This window comes from Nilaparvata lugens, chromosome 11 (assembly GCF_014356525.2).
Source record: "Nilaparvata lugens isolate BPH chromosome 11, ASM1435652v1, whole genome shotgun sequence".
NCBI lineage: Eukaryota > Metazoa > Arthropoda > Insecta > Hemiptera > Delphacidae > Nilaparvata > Nilaparvata lugens.
In genome coordinates, this window is record NC_052514.1 from 18,676,588 (window position 1) to 18,702,727 (window position 26,140).

General features: G+C 32.7%; 1 protein-coding gene across 4 annotated transcripts in view; it reads right to left on the bottom strand.

Moving 5' to 3' along the window:
• Window positions 1-26,140, bottom strand: part of LOC111053155 (afadin) — a 270,804-nt gene that overhangs the window by 216,592 nt on the left and 28,072 nt on the right. For all 4 annotated transcript variants that reach the window (XM_039437759.1, XM_039437756.1, XM_039437758.1 and 1 more), the window contains exons 2-4: window positions 23,994-24,122; window positions 3,719-3,911; window positions 1,705-1,814 (exon numbers count right to left, since the gene is read on the bottom strand). In XM_039437759.1, the coding sequence (XP_039293693.1) occupies window positions 1,705-1,814; window positions 3,719-3,911; window positions 23,994-24,113 (423 nt within the window). In that variant the 5' untranslated portion in view covers window positions 24,114-24,122. The remainder of the gene's footprint in view (window positions 1-1,704; window positions 1,815-3,718; window positions 3,912-23,993; window positions 24,123-26,140) is intronic.

Sequence of the window (26,140 nt, forward strand, 5' to 3'; positions counted from 1 at the left end):
TACATGGGTAAATTTCCTTCTATCACATCATTGTCTATGAAGTTTTATAGACTAAATTGAAGTCATTAATTATACAATAACAATAATTATTGTAAGCTGATAGATTGTTCATTGTACAAAGATTAGTATAATAATATTATTATTATTATATCAGTTATGTCACATTTTTTACATACTTATTGCTTTACAGCCGAACCAAAATAATTACGAAACATTTATGGACTCTTTCATCATATTGTGTAGTGTTCGGAAATATAATATATCTCATTGAACGTTGTATGGTATTAGAAAAAAGTGATTCATTAAACATTCATTAGAGGCCAAAAATTCATTTATGTACATAATCCCAATTTACTCAACTGGGAAAAACAAAGTAAAATATTTGCTGATGATTGATGGAATGTCAACCGCAATCAAATTTGAACTCAGAATTTCTTAGGAACAATAGCGAGATGCTTGAACAATCTAGTAGACAACTCAATTTTTTCGCATTGTCAAATGATAAATTGATTGCAGATCAATTGACCTCTCGGACAGCCATTTAAGGAGTCATTTCATGAATGAAGAATATTATTGCTCTTAAACTAGTGAAAGAAACGTCCACTATACAGATTTTGAAGCAAGAGAATGTGGAATGGAATGTTCAATTTCATCATTCCACTATTTGAAGAACAATAATTATTACAGTAAGTAGAGGTTTATTACATTTCATCAGTTTTATGAACTATAGTTCAATGTAGAACATGATGAACATAGTTCAAAGTAACATTGTAAACTATAGTTTAATGTAGAAATGCAATAATTAATTATTCCGAATAAAATTTTTGTAATAAAATACCTACTTGAATCATTACAAGAGGAATGAACGTTTCTTGTCATTCATCATTAAAGTTTGATGAGAACAATATGTAATAATATACAAGCATTAGGAGGCTTACAAGCTATAAGCTACAGGTTCATCCTAGTTATGAATATGAAAAACCTCTGTAACTGCATAAGATTCAGTGTCTATCGCTTAACTGGTCAATATTAATGTCAAAGTCAAATATCCACCACTAATTAAATGGTTGTATCAAATCATTAATTGGAATAGCCTAATTCTTGTTTTCATTTCATTTATTATTTTTATTTCCACAAGAAAGCACTGAATGGGAGAGAAAAACTAAGGATACTCCTTGTACTAGTTCTGTCCCAAATTTAGATAATATTTTAGAAGTCAAAAATTAGGTTATGATTCCACTTTTTTAAATTTTGTATTTTTTCACTCAAAAACAACAGCATTTTGAACTTTTACGGTTGAGAAACTGGATAGAAAACAAAACTGTTACACTCAAACCACTATTAATTGAAAGATAATAAAAATGCATATTCTTCAAAATATTAACGTAGGCCTTTAGGAGTGATTAACAACTTCAATATACATTCTAATCATTTATTAATAACATTCAAATGGAAAAGGGTGAATGTAGCGTTAAAGCTTCAATCATTCAAAGATACTGTACATTGAATATCGGAGATTAAAAACCTTAGTACCCTAACATGTTGTGGGAAAAAGGGTCGATTTAAAAAAAGTCTGTTTTTTAAAAAAAGGGTACTTATATTTTAAATTTCCAGATAAATAAGAGCAGCCCTCACCAAAAAGTTAGTATTGAATATGGGCTATTTTAACTAGAAACTAGAATTCATAGAACTTGTACTACTTACATTAGTTTTATCATCAATTCTTCTAAGTAGAAATCGGCCTTCTCTGTCATCTTTATGCCAATTTAATTGCACTAGTAGTGGTTTTTCTTCGTTATCTAGTCTTCTCTCCTCTGCAAAAGAAAACCATCAATGTGAGATTATATAAATTAATTTAGAACATTGAGATTACAAATGAATTTAGAACATATGAATAGAAATTATTCTGATGAAAAGCAGTCAATCAAACACGGAAAACAGTTATTATAATATAATTCACAAAGTGTTATCAAACATTTTACTTCGTAATTTTCAGTTGTACACTGTACAATGATCATTTTTTCTACAAAAATTTAGGAGAATATATTTTCTGAACACTTGGTCAGTCTCATGCACTCTTGAAATTATCAGTTCTCCAATATATTCATGAAGATTCTTGAAATGAAATTAGATTGATATACTAAATTGCTAGTATTTAGTATTTTAGGTTCATAATGTGATCTCAAAAACCACAAGGACACGCAAAAAAAAGAATAAAAAAGAAAGAAAGATAACGTTACTCAATTTTTTTCAAAAATGAGGTTTGTGTAAATTAAGGCTTTTCGGTACACTTTTTAAAATTTTAATTGGATAATATTTTTTAATTTAATTGTTAAGATCATTTTAAGAGTGAGAAAAAGTGACAACTGAAATTTTCAAGTGGTCTAATAAGCGAGTTATGGGTCGTTGAAGTGCTAATTTCGTTTTCTTTCCAGATCAAAAACGATTTCGACTATAGCCTATTAACAGAACTTCTCTTAAAAATTCAAAAAATGTATCTTTCCAAACTAAAACAATTTATTCCCCATATCGTTCATAGATAAAAAAGTAACATTTCTTATAAATTCGATAACTTGTTTATTTTGGCATAAACCGCGAAAAAACGCATATTATAACAAATTCAATGATATACTGAACGTATTAAAAAATACTGCAATGAAAAATTAGAAACCGTTTATGATCTGGAAAGAAAACGGAGTTAGCACTTTCTACAACCCATAACTCGTTTATTAGACCACTTGAAAATTTCAGTTGCCACTTTTTCTCACTCTTATAATGATCTTAACAATTATATTGAAAAAGATTATCCAATTTAAATAAAAAAGTGTACCGAACACCCTTAACGGCGATTATTTATTATTATTATTATTAAAATTTAGTACTTAATAACAATTAATTTTTTGACAAACACAATTCAAAGTTCACTTGAATAGAGGCTTCTTCAGATATATTCGACATGAAAAATATATAAGAAAATGCAATATTCATCAAAAGCAAAGCGGAAAATTAGCAATATGTTTTATATTTTTTCAATATACAGAGTTTACCACGATAGATGTAACAGTCGAAGACCAAAGATTCCATAGGGAGTTTGCAACAAAAATGTCCAGTAAAATTTTCTTATATTGGCCTTATTTTTGAAGATGAATTTTTCGATTTTTTTTTTAAAACGTCAATAACTAGAAAACTATCATTCTAATGATATGGTTGGAAAGAGTGAATTTCCAATAAGAATCATATAATTTGTTCGTTTGTTTGACGTTTTTGAAATTGTTATAAGCGTTCAAACAGTTTAAAATTTGGCTTTGAACTCGACGAATGTACTTTTTTCAACTTTGAACGCTCATAAAAAGTTCAAAAACGTCAAACAAAGGAACAAATTATAATAATCTTATTATAAATTTCTTCGGCATTATGGTCTTCGACTGTTACATCAATCTGTTGTAGGACACTCAGTATATTGAAAAGGTATTAAACATATTGCTAATTTTCCTCATTAAATTTTGATTACATATTTGTTATAAACATTGCACATTCTTATGTATTTATAATGTATGGGACACTCTGTATTAATACGATTTCTTGTTGTAGTAAGTCCCATTTTTTCCCATCTCATCATTCTTTGTCTTTCCCACTTTACTTTTATGTAGTTAAAGTACATTGAAATTGCTCTCATAATACCAAATACCTTGAACTAGTGCATTTTGTGACTACCAACCTCCATTTTCGTGTATCTCGTAGAGGGCGTACTCGGGTATTGAGAGCATGCGCATGTCGGGACGGAATTTCTCGATTAGGGTTTCGATGACGACTTGGGCTGTGGCGTCCGACGCCACCCTGATGCACTTGGTCGCCACCTTCTGTCCAGAGTCCTGGAAGTAGAAGCGCATCACGCCGTGGAACTCCAGCTCCTGCAAATAAATACATAGAACTCATGTTAGGATCACGGTTGGAGTAGGAAAAAGATTATCATGAAAATTCTAGATACAATTGGTAAAAGTAAAGATAAATCATGGTAAGAGTAGGAAAAATGAGGAAACAACAGATTATCATGAGTATAAAAAGAAAAATCAGTCAAAAAACAATGAAAAATCAATTAAAATTTACATGGAATAAAGAAAAATATTTCTAAAACTGCTGTCTATTGATATGTTGTTTATTGCTTTTGCATTATTGATAAAAACTCAAGTTTCAATGCTCGAGATATTAACATTGTCATCAGTTGAAGGTAGTAATAGAACCTTGAGCATTAAAATTTAGGTTTTGTATCAATGAAACCATTTGAGTAATAATATGAAAAATATTGTGTTTTTGTTTCATTATGGCATAATTCTACATCTCTAACAACTGTGGTTGATGTATTGGAATATCATTTTAATTGTAACAAACAATGAGAACAATGATTTAGCTTTGTAACTATTATGAGAAACAAGTCAACTCCTAGGAATTGGTTTGTTTTTTCAGATTGATTTCTACAATGATGCAGGTTCGATGCCTAGTGAGATCGGACTCCCCCAACTATATCCTCCGAATATATTCGGAAGTGATAGTTTTAGAGTTGAAAAAACGAGAATCAAGTTTTTCATCAATAATATTAATAGACTAGTTCATCAATTAGAGTACCTAGTATTTATTGGCCATCAGTCAGCCATCATAGTTGTGACAATACAAGTTTTTTTTTGACTGCATTATTTATGAATTAAAAAACAGCGTTGGAAACAGTTCAGTAATATTTCATTACTTGGAAAAACAAATTGCAATTGGAATTTTAAACTAAAAAATCTATTGACTTGAAATAGGTCTTACCGTACCACTTATTAACAGTAAATCTATTTCCTAATCCACAGGAAATCTATTTTGAAATCATGACTGCCCATTCTACGAGTGTTTCCCTATTCAATGTTGCTTATTATAAAAGTCCTAATATTATTTTGTAGACCTATAAAATTCTGTAGTAATTAGAAACAAAATTCATAAGTTTATGAAATTTGTCGTTGAGTTCTAAAGTGCTATGATTTTATATTATCTGTAAATAGCACCAATTCGATCAACAGAGAATTGTAGGAATTGATAATTCATAGCCTAATTTCGATAACAGCAGCTTTAATTGTTTAGTTGTTCATGAAGCTTTGAACAACATAAATGCAATGAAAAGCAGTGCAACGCAGAAAGAGAAGGGTTCGGAAAGCCATAGAAATAATCATTCTATATTTGAAGTAGCTATTGAATAGCAGACATAAAATAGGAAACCATAATAGGAAGCCATAAAGACTGTAAAGTCGTAAATGGTTAATGTTTTGTGAAACGTGATACGGACTTTCTATTTCAACACATTTGAAATTTCACGCCTCCAAGTAGTCACAAGAAACTAATTAGGTTTGTCCAATAATGATAACAGACAAAACGCATTCCGCAGAGCTGATAATAAATTATTGCGCTGTGCTTATCAAATTAGTTTTGAATTTGAGAAGCTGTCGTCTACTAGAATATTTAACAACATGTCAGCAATAGTAAACTATTTTGGGCATGACTTAAGAATTTATATATTTGTTTGATACTTATGTTTGATACTTGGACAATCCAATTTTAATGAGATATTGATAATTTTATTGTATGGGAACTTGGGAAGAGATATATTAATATTTCTCCATGATTAAAAATAATATGATATTAATGTTGTCAATACCACTATATTTGTTCAAACGTAATTTTAATTACAGAACCAGGTTTCATGACAACACCTTCCATATCTTCAACTGAATGTAAATGTCTTATTCTTTTGATTTCATGTAATATTTAGGATGGAATTGATTCTCATTATTGTTCTTCATTGAAAAATACAGGTTTTACATCCTCTAATTGTCTGAAATGCATAACGATTTCAAACTTTCAATTTAAACAATAAATTACTTCAATTCTACCAAAATAGAAGAAAATTTTCTGTTCTGAACCCATTATACACCCACCAAAACTCCAATAGGCCTACTAAATTATAATAAATTTATATGACTTCAACACTATAAGTTCGAGTGTAATTTATTGTCACACAGTAGGATATCTACATTATTATACTGTAGAAGCTTCACTCAACATATTATAAGAATAGTGGTAGTTCATAGACACCGTCAATATTACATTCTTGTGAGTTCAAATGCACACTCAAAATATCAGTGTTCAAGTAGGTACCAATATATATGGTGCATATTTATATGGTTTCAGCTCCACTACTGAAATTTGAACAAGATACGAGTTCATAATGTAATTTATTGAGACACAGTAAATTGTCCATATATGGACGATAGTTTATGAACACAGACACAGCCAATATACAGAATAAAATAAATAAGAACTGAATAAATAGAGGTCACTTCCTAGAAAGGTCAACTCCATTCACCATGTGGTCACCCACCCTCCACTGTGGTCTAGTCTAGTTAAAATAGTACAGGATCAATAAATCCTGTTTTATATCTTTCTTTGGTTCTGTTATTTTAAAACGTCACCCCAACTAACTAACCAACCACAAGCACAAGAGGTTCCTAGAAACTCTTCAAACGTCGAGTGAGACTGAAACAGACGCTGCTAACGACCGGAACTCAACTTCCAATATTGGAATCGTTTGAAATTATTATGCTTTCATTGTTGAATTATCCTCCACTTGTTTGTAGGAATATTTCTCTCTTTGTTGAAACGACTTCTAGTTCCTTCCACAACTTGTTCAATATCCTTTCTTCATTCATAAATTCCTGGAGTCATCGACTTTCCCGGAAACTTCAATATTATTATTGAGCCTCGTATGTGAAAGTCATGTGTCTCCTGCTGTACAAACTGTATAAGGGATGAACATTTCTAATTTACGCCTTCCTGAGTAGAGATGTGAGAATTTAAATTGTAGCCAACTACAAGAGTGATTTCTATCGTGATGACGAAATATTCACTGACGTGAACCCCACTGAAGGTAAGATAATTTCATTTCAATTTGTCATCTGTCAAATTTCATTTCAAGACATATCAATTCCCCGATCACTGGACTGGAGATGAGAAGACCAGACAAGTAACAAGTAAGTACGGTAAGTGATGTCACATTGAAATAATCATATTCTTCTTGCTATACATTTATTGCACTGCAGTTAAGAAAGTTTGGAATACCCTACCATAACATGAAGTTTTCTACAAAACAACCTTTCACATTGTATTGAATTGATATTAAGGTAAAGGTCAGATGTGAGTAGCCTATAGCTCAGAATAAACAATCTACAGTACCTATAGACGTTTCTATAAGAAGTTCTATAGTTTATCTATAGAACAATCTATGAGTATAGAAGTTTTTCTGCCTATAGGACACGTGATTCTTATTCTATCTTTTTCTTGTAAATATTGTACAGTAAATTCTAATTTGAGTAGGTGAGCGTACCAGAAAGGAATATCAGCATCATCCAAAAATCTTGAATCTTATCAAAATGATCTCACGTGAAATTATTCATTTATTGGATAAATCAAACAATACAATAGCCGAAAAAACAGGTTATTGTCCAAAAATTCTTCAATTTTCTAATTTTGTCTCAAATTGTCCAAATATTGTACGGCACAAAGTCGTAGGCTACTCTATTATTTCAGTATACTTAGATTGTCTAAACTGTGTATTTTTTATTCATTTATTCATACAATTAGTAATTATGTATGATTGTACGAATATGAATTTTGTATGAAAATACATTCATTTATCGTTGAATATTGTTATATTGTAGGCCAGTTGAGTTTTTGCAATGAATTATTCGATTTGACATTACTGTATTTTGCAAAAGAATTAAGTAAATTCTTTAAAGTAAGTCCTGAACAAATTTCATCCTTCATTCATTCGCTCTCCCACTCCCACTCCCACTCTTCCTGCCGTTCAAATGCTTCCAGATTTCTCTCTTCATCAACAATTTCCTGAACTTTTTTGGAACTACAGAAATCACCAAAGTAACCAACAACTGTTTGAGTGATGGATTGACACTGATATGTCAAAATTAACAGTCAACAGACGCCAGTTAACAAGTTTTTAAGTGCGTTTCGCGTCAACAGATTTCACCACTACAGTATTTTCAACGTGGCAATAACACTGTCATCTTAATAACAGCGAAGAAAGCCGCGTTTTTCGTCTTACAATGATGGAATGGAGCAGGTTGAGTCAATGACAGGATGACAGTGGTCGGTCGGCCACTAGTAGAAAAAGTGACAACACTTTCTCCATTGACAGCAGCAGTCACGAAATGCCTGCCTAGTCACGTGGTCAGTGGTCCCTCACTTACTTCAATGCTGGCCAAATTTTGTTTAATTAACTTCCGAAATGAATTTTTAAACATCATGACATTCCTCACATCATATCACATTCCCAACATCATATTTCTTCATCTATGAAAATGTATTACTAAATTATCTAAAAAGATGAAGCCAATGAAGTGTCAGTGATCCTAGAAGGGTTTTAAACACTGGCAAAATTTTGTTTAATCAACTTCGAAAAATTAATTTGTAAATATTATCTTCTTCATGCGCGAAAATTTGTTGCAGTACGTGACTAATTAAATAATTATTGTTTACCGCAGAATAAAATCTTGAGTGACGGCCACAGTCAATGTAATCTCAGGTCAGTGACATCGTAGTCAGAACAGATTATTTTATAAATACTGTAAATATTTTTCAGATTACGACATACTTGGTTATTCATCTTTCTGAATAATTTTCCTTATTGTAATGCGAATTCCAAATCGGTGATGAAAATGTGCTAATTAATATTGTCAAGTGGGAATTTTAGATTTTTCTAACAAGTAATCTTTTCAAGTTTAAACAAGTTTTAAAGGATAAGACAAGATTTTGTTTCAAAAATATTTTGTATAGAAGAGATATTGGCGTCAAATGAATGCGTTCAAGGGTAATTATAAACTATTCAATCTATTTTCCATTATTTTTTTCATTTTCCCTCTGAATGAACTCATCTCATCGAGATTTGCAGTACATTATTATAGATAGAAGTATATTTCCTTACCTCCACTACATAAAACGGGGCTTGAGTGTAGGTGAAGGGAATGTTGATGAATTCAAAACAGCCCACAGTTCAAGGATAGTTACGAATCACTGGATTCGGAGACCCCGGTTTTCCGTACCACCGGTGAAGGGGGTTCAGAGATTAGGGTATAGACTTTAGCAAAGATTGACTCAACCTGATTAAGCTGGGAATTCCGAGAGACGTTCCATTATTTAATTTGAGAAAGAAGCTAACTTCACTGTTCAAAAATGAACCAATAATATTCATTTTGTAAAATTTTACATATAAATTCTACAGACGACACAAAAAATCAATGTGGATGCAACTCACACAATTTAGAAATTATTCTCAAATATCGTATTCTATTCATCCTTTCAACAACAAAACAAAGATTACATTTATACAGTACTATAAATGAAACTATATATAAAATCACCAAACTATAATAATATTATATACGCATCAAGATTATAAATGAAACTCTCAAGAGATGAACTAGGCCATGACGCGAACGTTAATTCTGGCGCGTAGATTCATATTCACTACGAATCTTCCTGGCTTTATTGTAGGAAGTAATGAATGCATCTACGTAGGACGGTCATTGAGAAGCTGGAGTTTTGACCTTGTAATTACTATTCAAACAGCTCTATTGAGACTGAACAATAGACAACTGCAACGAACGATGAGATATGATACGAAGTGAATTTGAAATCACTCATGAACTAAATAAAACAACCAACTTCAATAAGATGGAGCCAGAATTGAGAAATGTATGTAAAAATATTACAAGTTATTTACACGTGAAAATCCTATTTCCTAAACAATAATTAATAAGAGTTCATCAACACAATTTTGTAATCTGGTGTCCGATACGTGAACATCCACGAGTCCTACATGATCCCGAAAAATGAGAAAGATTACAATATTTCAATAGGGTAGAATATGAATCAAAATTCGGGGGAGAAACAGTTTTGGGCTGTGCCTGTTGATCCTCCCCAAATTATTTTAAATGATAATTTTGTATCATTGAATCAATAAAATTATAATAGGAATTTGAACTTTAATCAGAAGAAATCTGGAAATTGTAACACCAGGAAAAATAAAATTCTAATTTATAAAAATGGATCGCAAAATTCAGAAAAATGAGACTACTGAGAATGGAATTTAAATTTACATGCTTGGAGAGGACTTAAATCATTCAAATGACAAGAAAGTCTGGATTTTTACTAGAGCATTTCTCTCTCTTTCATCCTCTCCCCTATCTCACAGCAACTAATAAAACAAGTTTATTTTCAATACAGTATTTATTACTAGTAGAAATTCTTCGACAAGCTTTCGAAACCGTTATACTCTGACAGGTGGATACCAACAAAACCTGCAAATCACTGTCCTCTATTGACAAGTGGGGAAGAAATAATTATTGATTATATATTTTTGAAACACCTGCACTCCAGGCAATACCAGTCAAGGAGTTTTGAAGGCAATGTCGCAATAATCATGGCTGATAGTCCTGCATAGATTTGAATCAACTCTCGGCAAATTTATATAAAAGAATGTAGATATAGTCATAGTGGAATGCAGCTTTGAATAGATTTCAAGTTGAGTACCCAATCGAGATGGAATGGAAGTCCTTGGCCCACATGCACCTGTCATAACGTTCAAAGTGAGCCACGCCAAAACCAGTATTGCATTCTTTCTAATCTGTTCGCAGTCGCAGTGTGCCTCGCTATTCCTTCATTGAATCTTGAAGTAACCAAGTTCTATTCAACGGCATTAGCACTATTAGCAGAGACTCTTTTCATAGATACTGTACATTCAAAATGAGCTTCATATGCGTCTAGTTCAATAGAAAACAAATCCACTAAATTCATAATATTTCACTAACAGAGCAGGTTTCGTGGAAAATTTAAAATAATAAAAAATAGGGAGAGGTCATCACAGACGTTAAATATAGAAATATCATATAGCTCCAAGTAATGATTTTTTTCGAATAAGGGAAACGTTTTCATACATAAGACATATACACTTTATGGAGCAGACTCATTCATTCTCTAGATAGCGTTGCCAAGATTCAAAAAAATATAATTTTAATGACTATATGAATGTTATATTAAATTAATTCATATTACAATATTGAAATTTTTTCCTGTCCAGACCTTAAAAAATAATTGCAATTACAAATTATTGAACGATTAGTTACAAATAGTAGGCCTACATAAAAAATGGAATGCCTGCCCTCAATTCCCGTCCTGATTGGTCAAAGAGCAATAAGGACATACAATTTGAGTTATGTTTCCGAAAACGATTAATCTTCTAATTTGTTTTAGAACATTCTGGAAAATTGAACCATTAATTATTATTTTTGAAATATTGAAGCGGATCAGGAGAATATATTATAATCCAGCCAACTAAGATGTTTTTTGCAAGTTAACATTCTCATGTGTCATGTCACACTTATTGCACATCAGTAAAAAACTGATGAATAATTTTCACTCTGATTGTCCAGGAACAAGAAAGATTCACAGGGAAAATTGAACTTAGAGACAATAATCCACATAACTTTCATGTAAGTTAACGTGATTTAAACTTCAATTAAGAGAGTGTGCTTTTTCCAGTACAACTATAATGTTCTAGTGAACTTCACATCCACTTTCAGGGATTATCAGGTGAAATAACTTAGAATATAATGTGTATACGAAGTCAATGTTAAGGTGCGTACAGATATACGCGCCGCGAACATGAGCAATTCACTTTTAATCAGCTGACTATATATGTATTTTCACAGAAACGGTAAGATACAGATATAAAAAGCTTGGCATTAACTGATTAAAAGTGAATTCCTCATGTTCGCGGCGCGTAAATCTGTACGCACCTTAAGAGTTTCAAGACCTTCACTGCTTCACTACCTGAACGTATCAGGTATTCATAATGTGGGATCTCAGAGATCAACCAATCATTATTATGATCAGAGATTGACTGACATTATTTCCCTGATGATTCAACCATTATCTCTTATCGTAGGTGATGATCTTCGTAGCCATGTAGCAGTATCAACCTTTACGTCAATTACTCCCTTCTTGATTTCTTGTACTCTTCACTTCGACAAGCAATCTGTGATGCTTTCAAGGTTAGTGTTTTCAGTTATACTTATCCAATCTATATTTCAATCACACATTTCTCAATAACTAACCTCTGTCATTGGAAATTGATATGCGTGGTGGAGAAGATACTTATTTATGTTTCAGTGCCGATTATTTAATTATAATTATTTGATTATAAAACAGATTATTTCCTTTCAATTTTTGACTAGGAAGAGTCGATGTGTGACAGTGAGAAATAGTCAATAATTATTCATTTCTAATTAATTTCAATTTTCAACATATTATACCTAATTAAACTGTAAATAATTAATCAACATTTGTTACCAAGAGCAAATAAATTGATGATAAAATTTCCATAAGTAATCTACATTGCTAACCAATTTTTATATACTTGATATAACAATATTGATGCAGACTATTGTATGAATGATGAGATAAATAAAGTACGATTGATTTAAAAATCATCACCGCAATGAACATTGAGATACGTTTTTCAATCAAGAATCAACTAATATTTCATTAGTTGATTAAGCAGTATGTGATTACATAAGAAAATACGAGTACATATATGTGACACTATGCTGAATACTTCCAATATCGACGGTGAAGATTCCATCAACTCACAGACAATATACACATGTTTAGGGCGTGATATGAATGTAAGATAAGATATTGCATTGTCAATGTGACAATATGTGACTGGGCCACCCATTCTTTGGTCTTCCTTTTGTTTCTATGGCGGATAAGGGATAATTAAGTATGTAAGAGGCATTCAAACATGAAAATGTTACGTGATATGTGTGAGCAAATAATAGAAGAGTCCAACTATCTTGTAACAAGGCACTAATCCTACTAATAAAAAGTTTTACCCTAGCCTTTCAGCAACAGAAGAAGATCCTCGATAGATTGAACCATGTGTAGAATTTCATAGATGATTTTCAGTATGGCTATCAATTTTACAGATTGTAGGGTTATTCAGAAACAATTTCATATTATGAACATAATTTGATTATCTATAATTATAACCAATAGTGCAGCAGGTGGAATGGTATCACAGTATTATCCTATTTCCCAAAGTCGAGAAGTATAATATCGAATTGAATGGGGAATCAAAGCAGATCTTCCCACAAAAAGAATCTATTCAGAATGTATATTTAATTTAAAAAATGAATGCCAAGAATCCAGCCAGTAGCCCTACCGGATCCAAATAATTGAAAAGGCGTATTAAAGATGTTTGAAGTAATGTATACTATTCCTAAATAGTATAGATGACAAATTGAATTTGGAAAGTGGATCTCAATAAGAATTGTAATGTTTTGCACTTTCAGTGATAATAAATTTTCAACCTAATCTTGAAATGGAAATTACTTAGTAATTGTGTTCTCAATTCTTCTCTTCATTTTGTATCAATTCAATTTGTGTTAAATTGTTCTAAAAATATAAATTTCATAAGTTCCTTATCAATACAGACCATTCACAATCAACATATTAATCTACAAAAAAAACCTCAGTAAATACAAACAAAAATTGAAACAGTCAGTTTCTACAACTCTGGGTACTTTCTACAACTCTAATTTACAGTACTATTTCGGGAATTTAACGGCATTACTAATTCTAATATCAAATTATTACACCTATTATTTCAGACCACTTGTAATAACAACAACTTATAGAAAAGAAATCTTATAGAAAAGAGAACCTTTCAAATTAAATTCGAGTTATAATAAAAGATAATACAGAAATAATCAGTCTTCACTTCACGATTATAATATACCATATACAGTACGTTGCGAATTACGTATTCGACAGGTCAGGTTCATGTGAGCTTCAGTGGAAAAGCGGTGTAAGAAGCGACACGCATCCAATGAGTTGTGCCGTTCTGCCCTTACAAATCCATGTCGCTTCTCATCTCGACCATACCAAGACAACAAGATAATTCGATAACAAGCATCGACCACAAATACTACACAACAAATTGCAAGTTAATAGCGTAATGATCAGCAAGTCTGTGTGTTATTTTAGAAAGTAAATTACTTTTTTTAATCCGCAAATAATTTCGACCGCCAATCACCCGATGCAGTTTCCTTTTATAAAGGCGGTTTCCTTTTTTAAACTCTCAGCTTCCTCCTTTTCCCCCGTTCAACACGGTTTCACTTTCAGCAGTCATTGTGAGCAAGCGAGTGGGAGAGAAAGAGAGAGAATGATAGAAACAAGAGATCACCAGCAGAGTGGAAAAGAGGCTGTGGTTCTGGTTTGGTGACCCGGTTACCAGCAACAGCAACCAGTTCACTATGATGGTCGGTCGGATGGCATGGCCGCCTAAACGGAAGTGTAGAGTAGCTTGCAACACTGGGACGAGTACGGCAGCACTTTTAGATCACGAGTTTACTACCAAATTAAACGTTTTACCTATAAACCGTTCCACTACTGTAGAACAGGTTGAAAGAGATTTATTGGTCGTTTCACAGAGTGTTGAGTGATTGTTTCACGAAATACCTGTGAACTAAATTTGAATTTCCTTAATAATGATAAAGAGATATGTTTTTAAATTTCAACAAAAAACTAATTAAAAGGTTAATTTATGGCTTTGGTTGAAACCAAGGAGTTTGCTTAGGATTTGCTTAGGAGACCTATGTTTGTACGCGGAAGTGATTGATTACCCAAGTTTCAGGTTGGAACCATCGATAAGGTTACTGTTCGATAACTGTTCGTTTACTGTCTTCGATAACTTTATGTTAGCCACCCATTCAACGAATGGGTCTGAGGTCATTGCCGCTTATCTAATGTGAGCGATTATATCCAGTTCTGACTGCAAAGACAGAGTGACTAAATGTTCAAGTTCAAATTTCATAGGGAAATCCAAAGTACCTAGAATACATTGGGTATTCCAGGTACATTGGGGAAATACTGAAGAGACTCGTGACTTGGTGAACCGATTGTCATTTTTCAATAGCTAAAAAAGTGTGTGCAGTATTAAATCATTACAGAAATAGGTAACAATAGTTAAAGCATAATTATTATATTTGAGGTGCTGGAATATTGGAACGTAAATGATAAATTTTAGTTATTCTAATGTTCACAACAACATTACTGCAATTTTATCCACCGAATACACTCAAACGTAACCCAGGTATTCTATTATTTAAAATCTCCATTAGTAATGTTTACTAACAAATTAATCCTAGTATACTGGAGATGCTATTAGTTGAGCGAGCTATTAAGGTGAGTGGAGCTTTGTAAACAATGTGGCATATCTGGTTCACACTACTCAGCATTGTCCACATCTAATGTTGGTCTGGATTAGAGCAAGCGGAGGCCATTAAAAAGAAATCAATAAAGTGGATGCCAACTAAAATAACGACTGAACAGTGGCGAGCGACTGAAGTTCATTGCCTTTTTGCCATTAGTTTGAAGAAGATAATCAACAAAGAAGAGTGAGGCGCACGAAAATAGCAGGAAGCTGAAACTGCTTCAGTACTAGCGAATTGATAAGGAAACATTGCTTCCAACTTCCATTCTGCAGCGCACCCACTCAAAGTGCTCGGCTAACAGTAAACATTCGTCTGATATGAATTGGAAATCTGGTCTGTATAAAAAGCACTACTCCATTCTCTACTAAACATTTTTGATTTACAACTGTACTTTACTGATCGAAAACTGGGGCCCTGTGTTACTACCGTGTTGAAGACTAGCTTCGAACTTTCAGCATAGGTTGAATGGCAAGTAGCAATGTTGTTTTACAGAGAATGTCGACAGTTCAAAGTGAATCACACTATCCCACTCAAGGCGCCTCTTGAAATGAAGCACAACCACCAAAATAGAAAATTGATAACAAAACTTTACAAGGATGGGTGAGCTAGGTGGTCTTTATTCATTCGGAAAAAGTGTTTGTTATTTTCAAATCAAGGATAGAAGATTGATTACAAATATTATTTACAGAAATGGAATAGCTAGGTGGTCTTTCTCCTCCAAAATAAGTGTCTGATTCTTCTAATAAATTTCCAAAATAAATGATAATAGTCAAAATTTCATTCTTGTTGGGTTCATCTCAACAATAAATTGTTTAAAAGTCTTCTTCCCTACATTTTTCTCAATTTGAATATATTATTTTACAACATTGCTAAGCTATCTTCTGGATATCATCAAGTACTATATTCAGTCTTATGAGTCATCAGACATTTCTTTTGATGAGGATGATGCCCACATGAGCTCCAGGCTTGTGTGAGAGTAATGAGACATAATGATGATGATGAGAAGAGTTGATCTACAGCTTAAGCTAAATAAATGACATAAATGCAGTTTATGGCTATTATCGTAGACTAAATAAACATTTAATCTGTGCTATTATGTTATCGTTCAACTCATAAAGACAAACATACAAACCACGAACAATGCAGCACCACAGCATAAATTTTAAACCTCAAAATCATATATATCAGGAAAGTATTTCATTAGAGGGAAATTCCAGAGCTGTATTCTACAATGAAACTACAATTCATAAATTCCGTTCATGTGACAAACCTCCAAACCATTACAATAAGTTCTGTAGTGAACTTATCATTAGGCTACTATGCAACGCTGCAGCACAAATGCAGTTTATGGCTATTATCGTATACTAAATAAACATTAAATCTGAGCTATTATGTTATCGTTAAACTCATAAAGGCAAATATACAAACCACGAACAATGTATCACCACAAAATACATTCTAAAACTCAAAATCATATGTCTCAGGAAAGTATTTCACTAGCGGGAAATTCCAGAGTTCTATTCTACAATGAAACTCATCAATTCATAAATTCCGTTCAAGTGATAAACCTCCAAACCATTACAACAATGCATCAAAGTTCTGCAGTGAACTTATCATTAGGCAACTATGCAATGCAGCGCTGCAGCACCAAGCAAGCAAGCAATGGCTGTGAAGCGGAAGATGCCATTGTGTGGCACACACGCACGTACGCACGCACAACGCCGCTTTCACCTGTCAGCACCGGGCGAGCAAAGAACAATGCTTGGAAATATGTAGGAATTCCAGTATGATTGGGAGGATGCGACGTGCGACTCATGTCCCAGTCCGTGCCCACAATACAATAATGTCAACCTGATCAACTATTGGCTGAAAAACACTGAGCGGGAAACACTTATGGTGAGACTCACTACATACTACCAGAATTCCCTGTAGTAAATTCGTATGGCTTTCTGTTGATGTAGAAAGGTTCACCTAGCCTGAATACACAATAATGTAATAATAAATAAAGAATTTTATTTCCATCATATATTTAATTTAACATTCATTCTACAGTTTTGGAAATATGTGAATATATGAATATAAATCTTCTACTAAATATACGTGGTCGTAATCTATCAATGGGCATTACTATAGTCATACTTCAACCAGGACCGACAGTTTAACGTGTACATCCGATAACACAAGAGTTCCATAAATAACACAACGATACCTCCCATTCAACCAATGCCGACAGTATGAAGTGATCTCACTATCAATGTGATTGATTTGATTTGATTGAACTGAACCTACCTGGAAATGACCTGTATGACCTAAAGAGGTATTATCAATTATTCAAGAATTCTGTAAGTCTATTGGCAGGAGCTGAATTCATAACATATAAACTGGAAAATTATTATGAGTATTGCAGACTTGTTTAAGCTGATATATCAAGTATTTGAATGTTTGTACGTTCATTTGATAAATGGGAACAATTTTACGATTTTTAATCACAATACAAGAGGTATTAAAGGATGATCTAACAAGTACTGAGAGAGAATTAGTGCATAAAATAAATAGAAATGCAGAAAGATAGATGCACATAAAAGGACTGTGTTTGAGGCTTCTGTAAGTTTTAAATAAACATAGCTGGAGTATAAGGTATCAACTGAAGAAGTATTAGAATGCTGCACATAAAATAACTGTTTATGAGGCTTCTGTAGATACTAGCTGGAGTATGAAGTATGAACTGAAGAAGTATTAGAACTTTTTGAGTCGGTAAGTAAAGTTCGGTGGATGACTTTCGATATCAACAGTCACAATGTTAACCTGATTTGACAAATTGGATAGAACTACGACTTGAAATCTCAACCAATTATTCATTGAAGAATCAGGAATAGGTTTACTACAGATAGATGATGGTCTGTCTAGCAATCGAAGCTAGCTAGCTTCTCAGTATTAAAAATTAGTAGTGACTATCTTAAATTGCTTTCAATACAGATTTTTCTTCTGTTGCTGATGTAATTACGTGTAGTTGGCTAATGAGTAGATATAATAATAATAATAATATCGTGTGACCTGGCTGGCTCAGGTCTGGTGTCAGAGTTTTCAGGTCGCAACTGATCAATTTCAGGGCCTCTGACATGACCTAACGACTGCTTTTTAGGCAGCAGATGATGAGTAGATGATGAGTCATGTAATATGATGTGTGAATGAATGTCGAGCCCCATTTATAAGAATAACATATTCATTTGATATTATGGTGGTCAAGAACCTGTTTCACCCGAATGCTTGTGTTATCTGTATCTAGGACTCTTATAGGAAGTAATGGGGTCGCACTAGCCATTTCCGTTGTTCCACAAATTTAATGGATGAAGATGCTGAATTTAGTTTCATTGTGAGATCATCAGGTTAAAGAGAAACTAAAAATGAACATAATGTAATACTGTTGCATTCATTCATTTCTCAGGAAAGTGGTATGATGTGAATGACTCATCGACTTTAATATCGGACTGCTAGTCTGTAAATGGAATTTCCTTGTGGCAAATGAAATCATAGTTCGTTTTGCTTAAAGCTTAAAATCGTATTCTTCATAATAGAAATAATTTTATAACATACAACAAAGATGTACGAGTAAATAAAAAAAATAAACACTGAAGTACGAATGAATAATCAATAGAGGGATGCTTCAGTTCATTTGATATTCAATCCTAGAGAAAATTAATTCTCTTATCACATTTTTGTGATCATCCCAATCAGTGAATGTTACATTAATCTGAAAATGCAATACAAAAAAGGTAAAGTAGATTAATATTAATAAATGCACTGAAGAATGATAGTTTGTTTCTTTCTTCAACGATTAGGCTACAATAATCGATGCACAGAATTATCTCAATGTTGGTGAACATGTTACAACAAATTCAAGAGAAATTTGGACTAATTCCACACAATCTAGCAAATATGTCGGTTTTCCAATTGCTCTGAGAGTTCAAAGATAATGTACAGATTTTGAAAAATTGCATCATAACCCTTTTTGCTTCAGAAGAGAATCCACCGATTTTCGCCGTTCCTCAAGTTATTTAGCATACAGAATACTGAATAAACTCGATCAACCGATCAACAGGTGGAAAAAACTAAAAAGGCGTGGGAAAATGCAACGATCCACAGATTAATAGAAACACACGCACCGGCACACTCGGGCAGGAGCGCTCGAGCTCAACCAATAATTACAGTTGACCAATAGAAAAACAGCTTAGCATATGGGAGCAGTCACACAGAACACCCTCCAGAGAAGCATTCACGCGTAGAAACTCACTGAATTCACTACCGAGTAGTTAACGGAAAACAAAATTTTCTTGGTTACCCTTAAAGCTTGGGTTTCAAAATAATGTTCACGATCATTTTTTTTAAATTCTGGTAATATTACTGCTGGTAATACAGTAATTTTATAATTATCTTAATAAACACAAGTTACGATTTCACAGTTCAAATACATTTTAGCTCAGCAAAATAATTCCTGATTGGTAACGATTGGTAACGTGATTTTGTTTCATATAAAAGTGAACTTTCACAATTTATTGTCTTAAGTAGATTCCTCCTATTATATTGCTTTTCTTTCACTCATCTTCTCTTTATATAATTATGTCAAGTATAAGGTGAAACATTTCACACTGGCGTTTTTCGAATAAATGTATTTCACATTAGAAGATAATTTATCATACATGTTTCTCTTCTAATAATATTATTGTTCTTAGTACATAATGTTCTTTGAATATTGTTCTTCATAACAAAATACAGTCGATTATGCCGCGCAGAGAACCGAAAATTCTATCTCCATCCAAGTAAATATGAATAATTTAATGATGGAGAGGAAACTTGAATGAGACTCTTGCACAGGAATTACAACTAATTTTACTTTGAAATTTATATTTAACCTTCTTCGATTCTGTTCATCAGTTGATCAATCATCATTTTTCAAATTTCAAATTCTGCAGTTTCAATAAATTGTACAACCTCATACAATTATAGAATACTTACTGGGTGTGCTTGAAGTTGTGAATATATATATATAGTGTAATTGAGAGAACCACTTCACATTGGTACACATACATGTTTACGGAGCCAATTTTCAAATTCCAATGTTACCACACTCCACAGCCTCATCACCTGTCATCCTCTCTTGTTACCGTTATCTGGTCACACGAGTGATGGGATTTGTTGTAGCGAGCATATTGAATCAAGTTCCAATACAATGGCAGCTCACTGAGTTTGAAGGTAATCTGTTTTCACTTCAATCGACCCACATACGACAGACATGGGCTATGCCGTGTGATCGTGGGTTCAACAAAACCAACTTACACACTACTGTACTATAATTTATCAGTCGTAAATATTGTCGTCAGTTTATTACAGTGGAAATCTGTTACAATGCAAAACATAGATCAAACTTGCGCATGATGCATGAATCATTATTGATTTATTGAGAAGCTGTCCATAATATGCAGCAATATGCTGTCAACATACTTTCTTGAAAGGTGGGTGCTTTCCACCCCATAAAATAGAATTTATACATTCATAATTTCTTATTCTGTATTTTCACAGAACAGCTTAAAAATACAAGTTTAAGAAAATAAATTTGATATTTAACCTTCCAGTAGTCGCGCCCTACTCAATCACACGAGCGGTCGCGTGTTGTATTTTGTACAACATCCAATTTTCCAAGTGTTATGTACTCTGTCTCTGTTTACTGTCAAAACATATTAATTAATTGTATAATTACTTTTTCCATCTTCTTGGATTATTTTACGACTATGAACATTTGGATGATTACCATTTCATAGCCCAATAAGGTACATCAAGCAAAGCCATCAATTCTGTGTTATTGGTTCGTTTACTGTCCCGGTTTACAGTCTTTCCCTATTTTATGCACAGTGCGACTTATGCTCTGTCGCGACTAAATGGCACGTCGAAAGACTGAACCATTGCTCGGTTGATACTGCAACTCAGTGGAGTGATGGGGGGAAAGTTTTCGAATGCATAGGTGACTCATTCACTGACCCCAGTCCATCCAATAGTTTTGTGCAACAAAAAACTGACACTGTTGTATTTTTTTACAACAGCGCGACTGCCGGAAGGTTAACATTTTTCATTTCAATTCATGCTGATTACAACTAGTGGAACAGTAAGAATTGGGTTTTATAATTATTAAAATACTTTTATTATGTGTAATTATACTAATATGTGTTAAAAAATTGAAGTTTTATATAGTATCATGTCTTTAAACAATATTTGTAATATTGATAAGTGAATTTTTAATGTGAATTTATTTAGGCTTCAAATATGTTTGAAGTGATGATGAATTACCTTCAAGCAACTGTATTATACTATTTTTCAAATATTATATATTCGGTAATTCAGCGGTGTTGTTATAACACATTTCAAACAATAATGAACAGCAGAATAATTACATTTTTATCAAACAGTACACTGGAAGTTCAATAAATTTGTTTAATAAATGGAGAGAAGCTGAATAAGTGATAATTATTATTGTAAAGACTACTTCCATATCACACACAATTTTTTACATTTAATTTCAAATAAATTCACCAAATATTTTTTATCAATAGTAATATATTTTAGAAGTTATAAAGAAACCATCTAATTTGATTATTTGATGGAGAAGAAACAGTAGGATAATAAAACATCTATTTTTAGTGCATAGTCTTCAAGGAAAGCAATTTCGTCAATTAATTCTAAAACTAAATTGATTTGATTTTTGGATTTTTATTCGGTCTTCTTCACGTATGCAATCAACAATAATTTACAGTATTTGAGGAAATGAATCTTTTAAAGAATAAATCACAGAGGAAATGAATCTTTTAAAGAATAAATCACAGTATTAAGATAATACAATGGAACAGTAGCTAAACTACATATCCAGCAACAATATTCGGAAAGATATCCGCATTGATGGACGAATGAGCGAACGTTTGTTATTAGTCATCAGTGAGTTCATTAATTTTTAAACGCATGACCGCGCATTTTTGCCAGCCACTATCATTCATTCACAAAGTAGAAGAATGTCACTGTCACACATTTCACTAATTCCATACAAAACGTGCGCAGACTAATTTCAAATAAAAATTTCGCACATCAAACAATCTGCTTTAACTAGAGCTGACAACTTATTATTTGAACTGTAATTAAGTGCCACTGACCCTGCTGAACGAAGATAATAATTTTGACGTGACATCACATCCAATATTTTTTATCATGGGATTAAACATATTTTAGATTTAAATCGGAATGATTGAAGTTTTATCAGACATTTTGATACAGTGAATGAGTGCTGAACTTGCAATAGAAGCAAGATAATCGCTTAAAAGTATGACATCATTTATGGAAGAGCTGACGTTTTAAAAATTCCATTCGCCGTCAATCATCTACCAATTTTGTGAGCTTCCTGGCAATCTCCTCCTCCGCCTCCGCCTCCTGATATTTTCCCGCTTCAGCTCTCAAAGTTAGTGAGTTTGTTGAATCATTTAGGAACAATCAAATCTATGATCTCTGAGATTCGGTTCACTTTTTGTCTCAATCACGCTACACTTTCATTAAATATGTGAAGCAAAGAACAGCATTTCCTTTAGTATATCTCTGATACTATCAAAGAGTACTCCATTTCATAATAAAACCCTTCATTGTAGGATGGAATAAAATGAAAATTATTGTACTTTCTCACTGAATCCTTACAAAAAAAAAAACAATAATTCTCTATCCAGAATGTAACAAAAATAATACCTGGTCATTTTTAACAAAATGAAATATTAAATAAAACCCTGGAGAAAATATAGCATGATTTGCTATATTTTTTGTATATGATAAAACACAAATACTAATTTGTTACTAATCTGGCGAAGATAATTTGAAACCTACTTCGGTAAATGCTTGCCATAGTGAAGTAGATGGAGATCCTTATTGGCAGTAGTTATTAAGAGCTCTTCTAGAAGAAAAAAATGTAAAAATTTGAAAGACTAAAGGATAGCTTCATTGATGTATCTATTAACAGCTATTCAATAAACATCTATTTATAAAAATTGAGAATTATATTGCATTTTAGTCATTTGTGAAAATTTGTGGGTCTATTATATCAATTTTTTAAATGAAATACAGTAAATTATTATTACCGTATTAAAAAAAAAACATTCTACTTGAATACTAACATGCCGGGAATGATTTTATGATCCAAAGAATAAGACATAAAACTATACAATTACAGGTATTATTGCTACTTTCTTGAAATGTCTTATTATTTTCATTTTCTTCATCTTTCTCTGATTATACTTCTCGTTCATCTTTTACTCTGCTCTTCTTCAACTCTTTTTTTCTCCTTCCTCTTCATGTTCTCCCAATTTTCACTCTCTGCTCTTTTTCAACTCTTTTTTTTTCTTCAACTTCTTCTTCATGCTCTCCCTATTCATTCTTATTCTCTGCTCTTCTTCTACTATTTTTCTCATTCTCATAAACGTTAAATCATATGAAGTGGTGATTTCAGCCAGTTTCAATAAAGGGAATCGAAAGGGTGAGTGTACCATTTAGTTGTTGAACCATGGTACTTGTCTAGTAATGTTGGTTGTTACTTACGTCGTTGGGCTCGGACAGTTCGAATAGGTCGAGGCGATTGGCGTTCCAGGCCTGGATGACTGTGCGCAGGGCATCGCGTTCCTCGTTGCGACGCACCACCAGCGCCATTTCCGCGTTCATCTTGCACGCCTAAAACAAATATCAAACATCAATTAACTCAAAGCAAATTAAGTGGAAAAATATAGGGAGATAAAACAGTCATTCATCATACAACAGTGATTCCGAATAAAGTTTCGTTCTATAGAAAAATTAAAACAACCTCCAACTTGGAGAGATATGTGGAGCAGGGAGATGGAGAACCAGATCAGCCAATTGTGCAGTGATCAATAATCATAAGTAGAGTATGAATTATAGTGTATAGTATAATCATACACGCACCACCAGTGGAAATTCTCGATACTTCAAATAGCAGAACATTCTAGAGACTACTGAGGAATAGGCTACAAGAGAGATGTTTTTATAGTTTGGTGGAGTTTTTCTCATATACAGTGTGGAAAATGAACCTAGTGAAATTATAATAATCAAGATGATGTAGCCTAATCTTTATTTTTGACTTCAAATATTCACGGACATTTTGATGACCTGACAAATTGTATGATTTTTTATTGTAATAATCATGCGCCACCTACTCCCGTTGGAAGGGTGACCACTCAGCCAACTCTTCTGAATATGATTCATGAGTTGATAAATCGTTCAGAACCAACCTAAAACAGTAGGTCCACTCAAATCTCGAAGCCGAAGGCTCATGTGGGTATCACCCTCATTGAAAAAATGACATAGAATAATGTATTGAGTAGAAATATTAGAAGATATTTATTAATAATTATAATTCTGAGAAAAGTGAATCGTCAATGAAATATTACTAGACTTTAATGACCTTGATAATAAAACGTAAAAAGGATGAGAATGAGTTGCTTAACGTGACTAAGTTTTGTTGAAGCAGAGGATTGGAATTCACGAAGGTGTTTCCGTTTTGAAAGGTAGTCACAGTTGATATTTTCGAACAAATTCTAGTTCTTACTCCTTTTGAAATTCTATTAGTAGCTGAAGAGAGAAGTTCAATAAATAATTGATCCTGCGTATACTATCTTGATTTTTTTTAGTAACAAATTGAAAATTTTACATTTTTGAATATAGAGAGCAGAAGTAGAAAATTTTCCTGATAAAAAGAGCGTGATATGTATCTTAAAAAAAACAGGGAATATTTGTAAATGCAATATAAATTGATATATTTAGTTGGGGCGGAAACCGAGTGAGAAGGTTATTTACGGTGAAGTATGATGAAATTAAACCTTCTAAATCTTCTTTGCAAACTATTTAATATTTCATCTTTCAAATATTGGGAAAATTGATAAAATAGTACAATTCAATAGTTCACGATTTCTGAAAACCGTGATGGGCGATGACTAAGGATCTCAATACAAGATGCTGTTAATTTATCAAGGTAGAATTTCAATGAATTAGGCAAGAATCTAGCCAGACTAGACAAAGGAAATGAGTAAGCTTGTGGGTAAATCGAAGAGTGAAACTGAAAAAAAAAACGTAATCTTCAGCCTTTTCCAAACTACACCAGACAAAGATGTAGATTGTGGATTGACAAGTTCGTAGTATTGACATTTAGTTTTTTATAAATTGAAGGTCAATAAAATTTTGTGCAACACATTCGAGTAGATATCATTATTGAAACATACTGTACTCATCTAAATGGATCTCTTCATTTCATAGAGTAAATTGATTGAGCCTCAGATCAAAACGAATCTAAAGGGATTTTAACCACTACTGGCATAAGGGATACTAGAATCGTGACAAATAGTCTTGTCGAACTATACAAAACCATAAAGGTGCGTACAGATTTACGCGCCGCGGAAATGAGCAATTCACTTTTAATCAGCTGATGCCAAGCTTTTTATATCTGTATCTTACCGATTCTGTAAAAATACAGATATAGTCAACTGACTAAAAGCGAATTGCTCATGTTCGCGGAGCGTAGGCTATATCTGTACGCACCTTTAAATTGAAGTTGTCTCCATTCATCGATTTCTAATCTATTATTCTATCACATACAGAGAAGTGAAAGTTTTTGAAGAGTCTCTAGATGAAAACTGTGGTGGAATCAGCAAATTACAATTATTAAGATAAGAATGGCA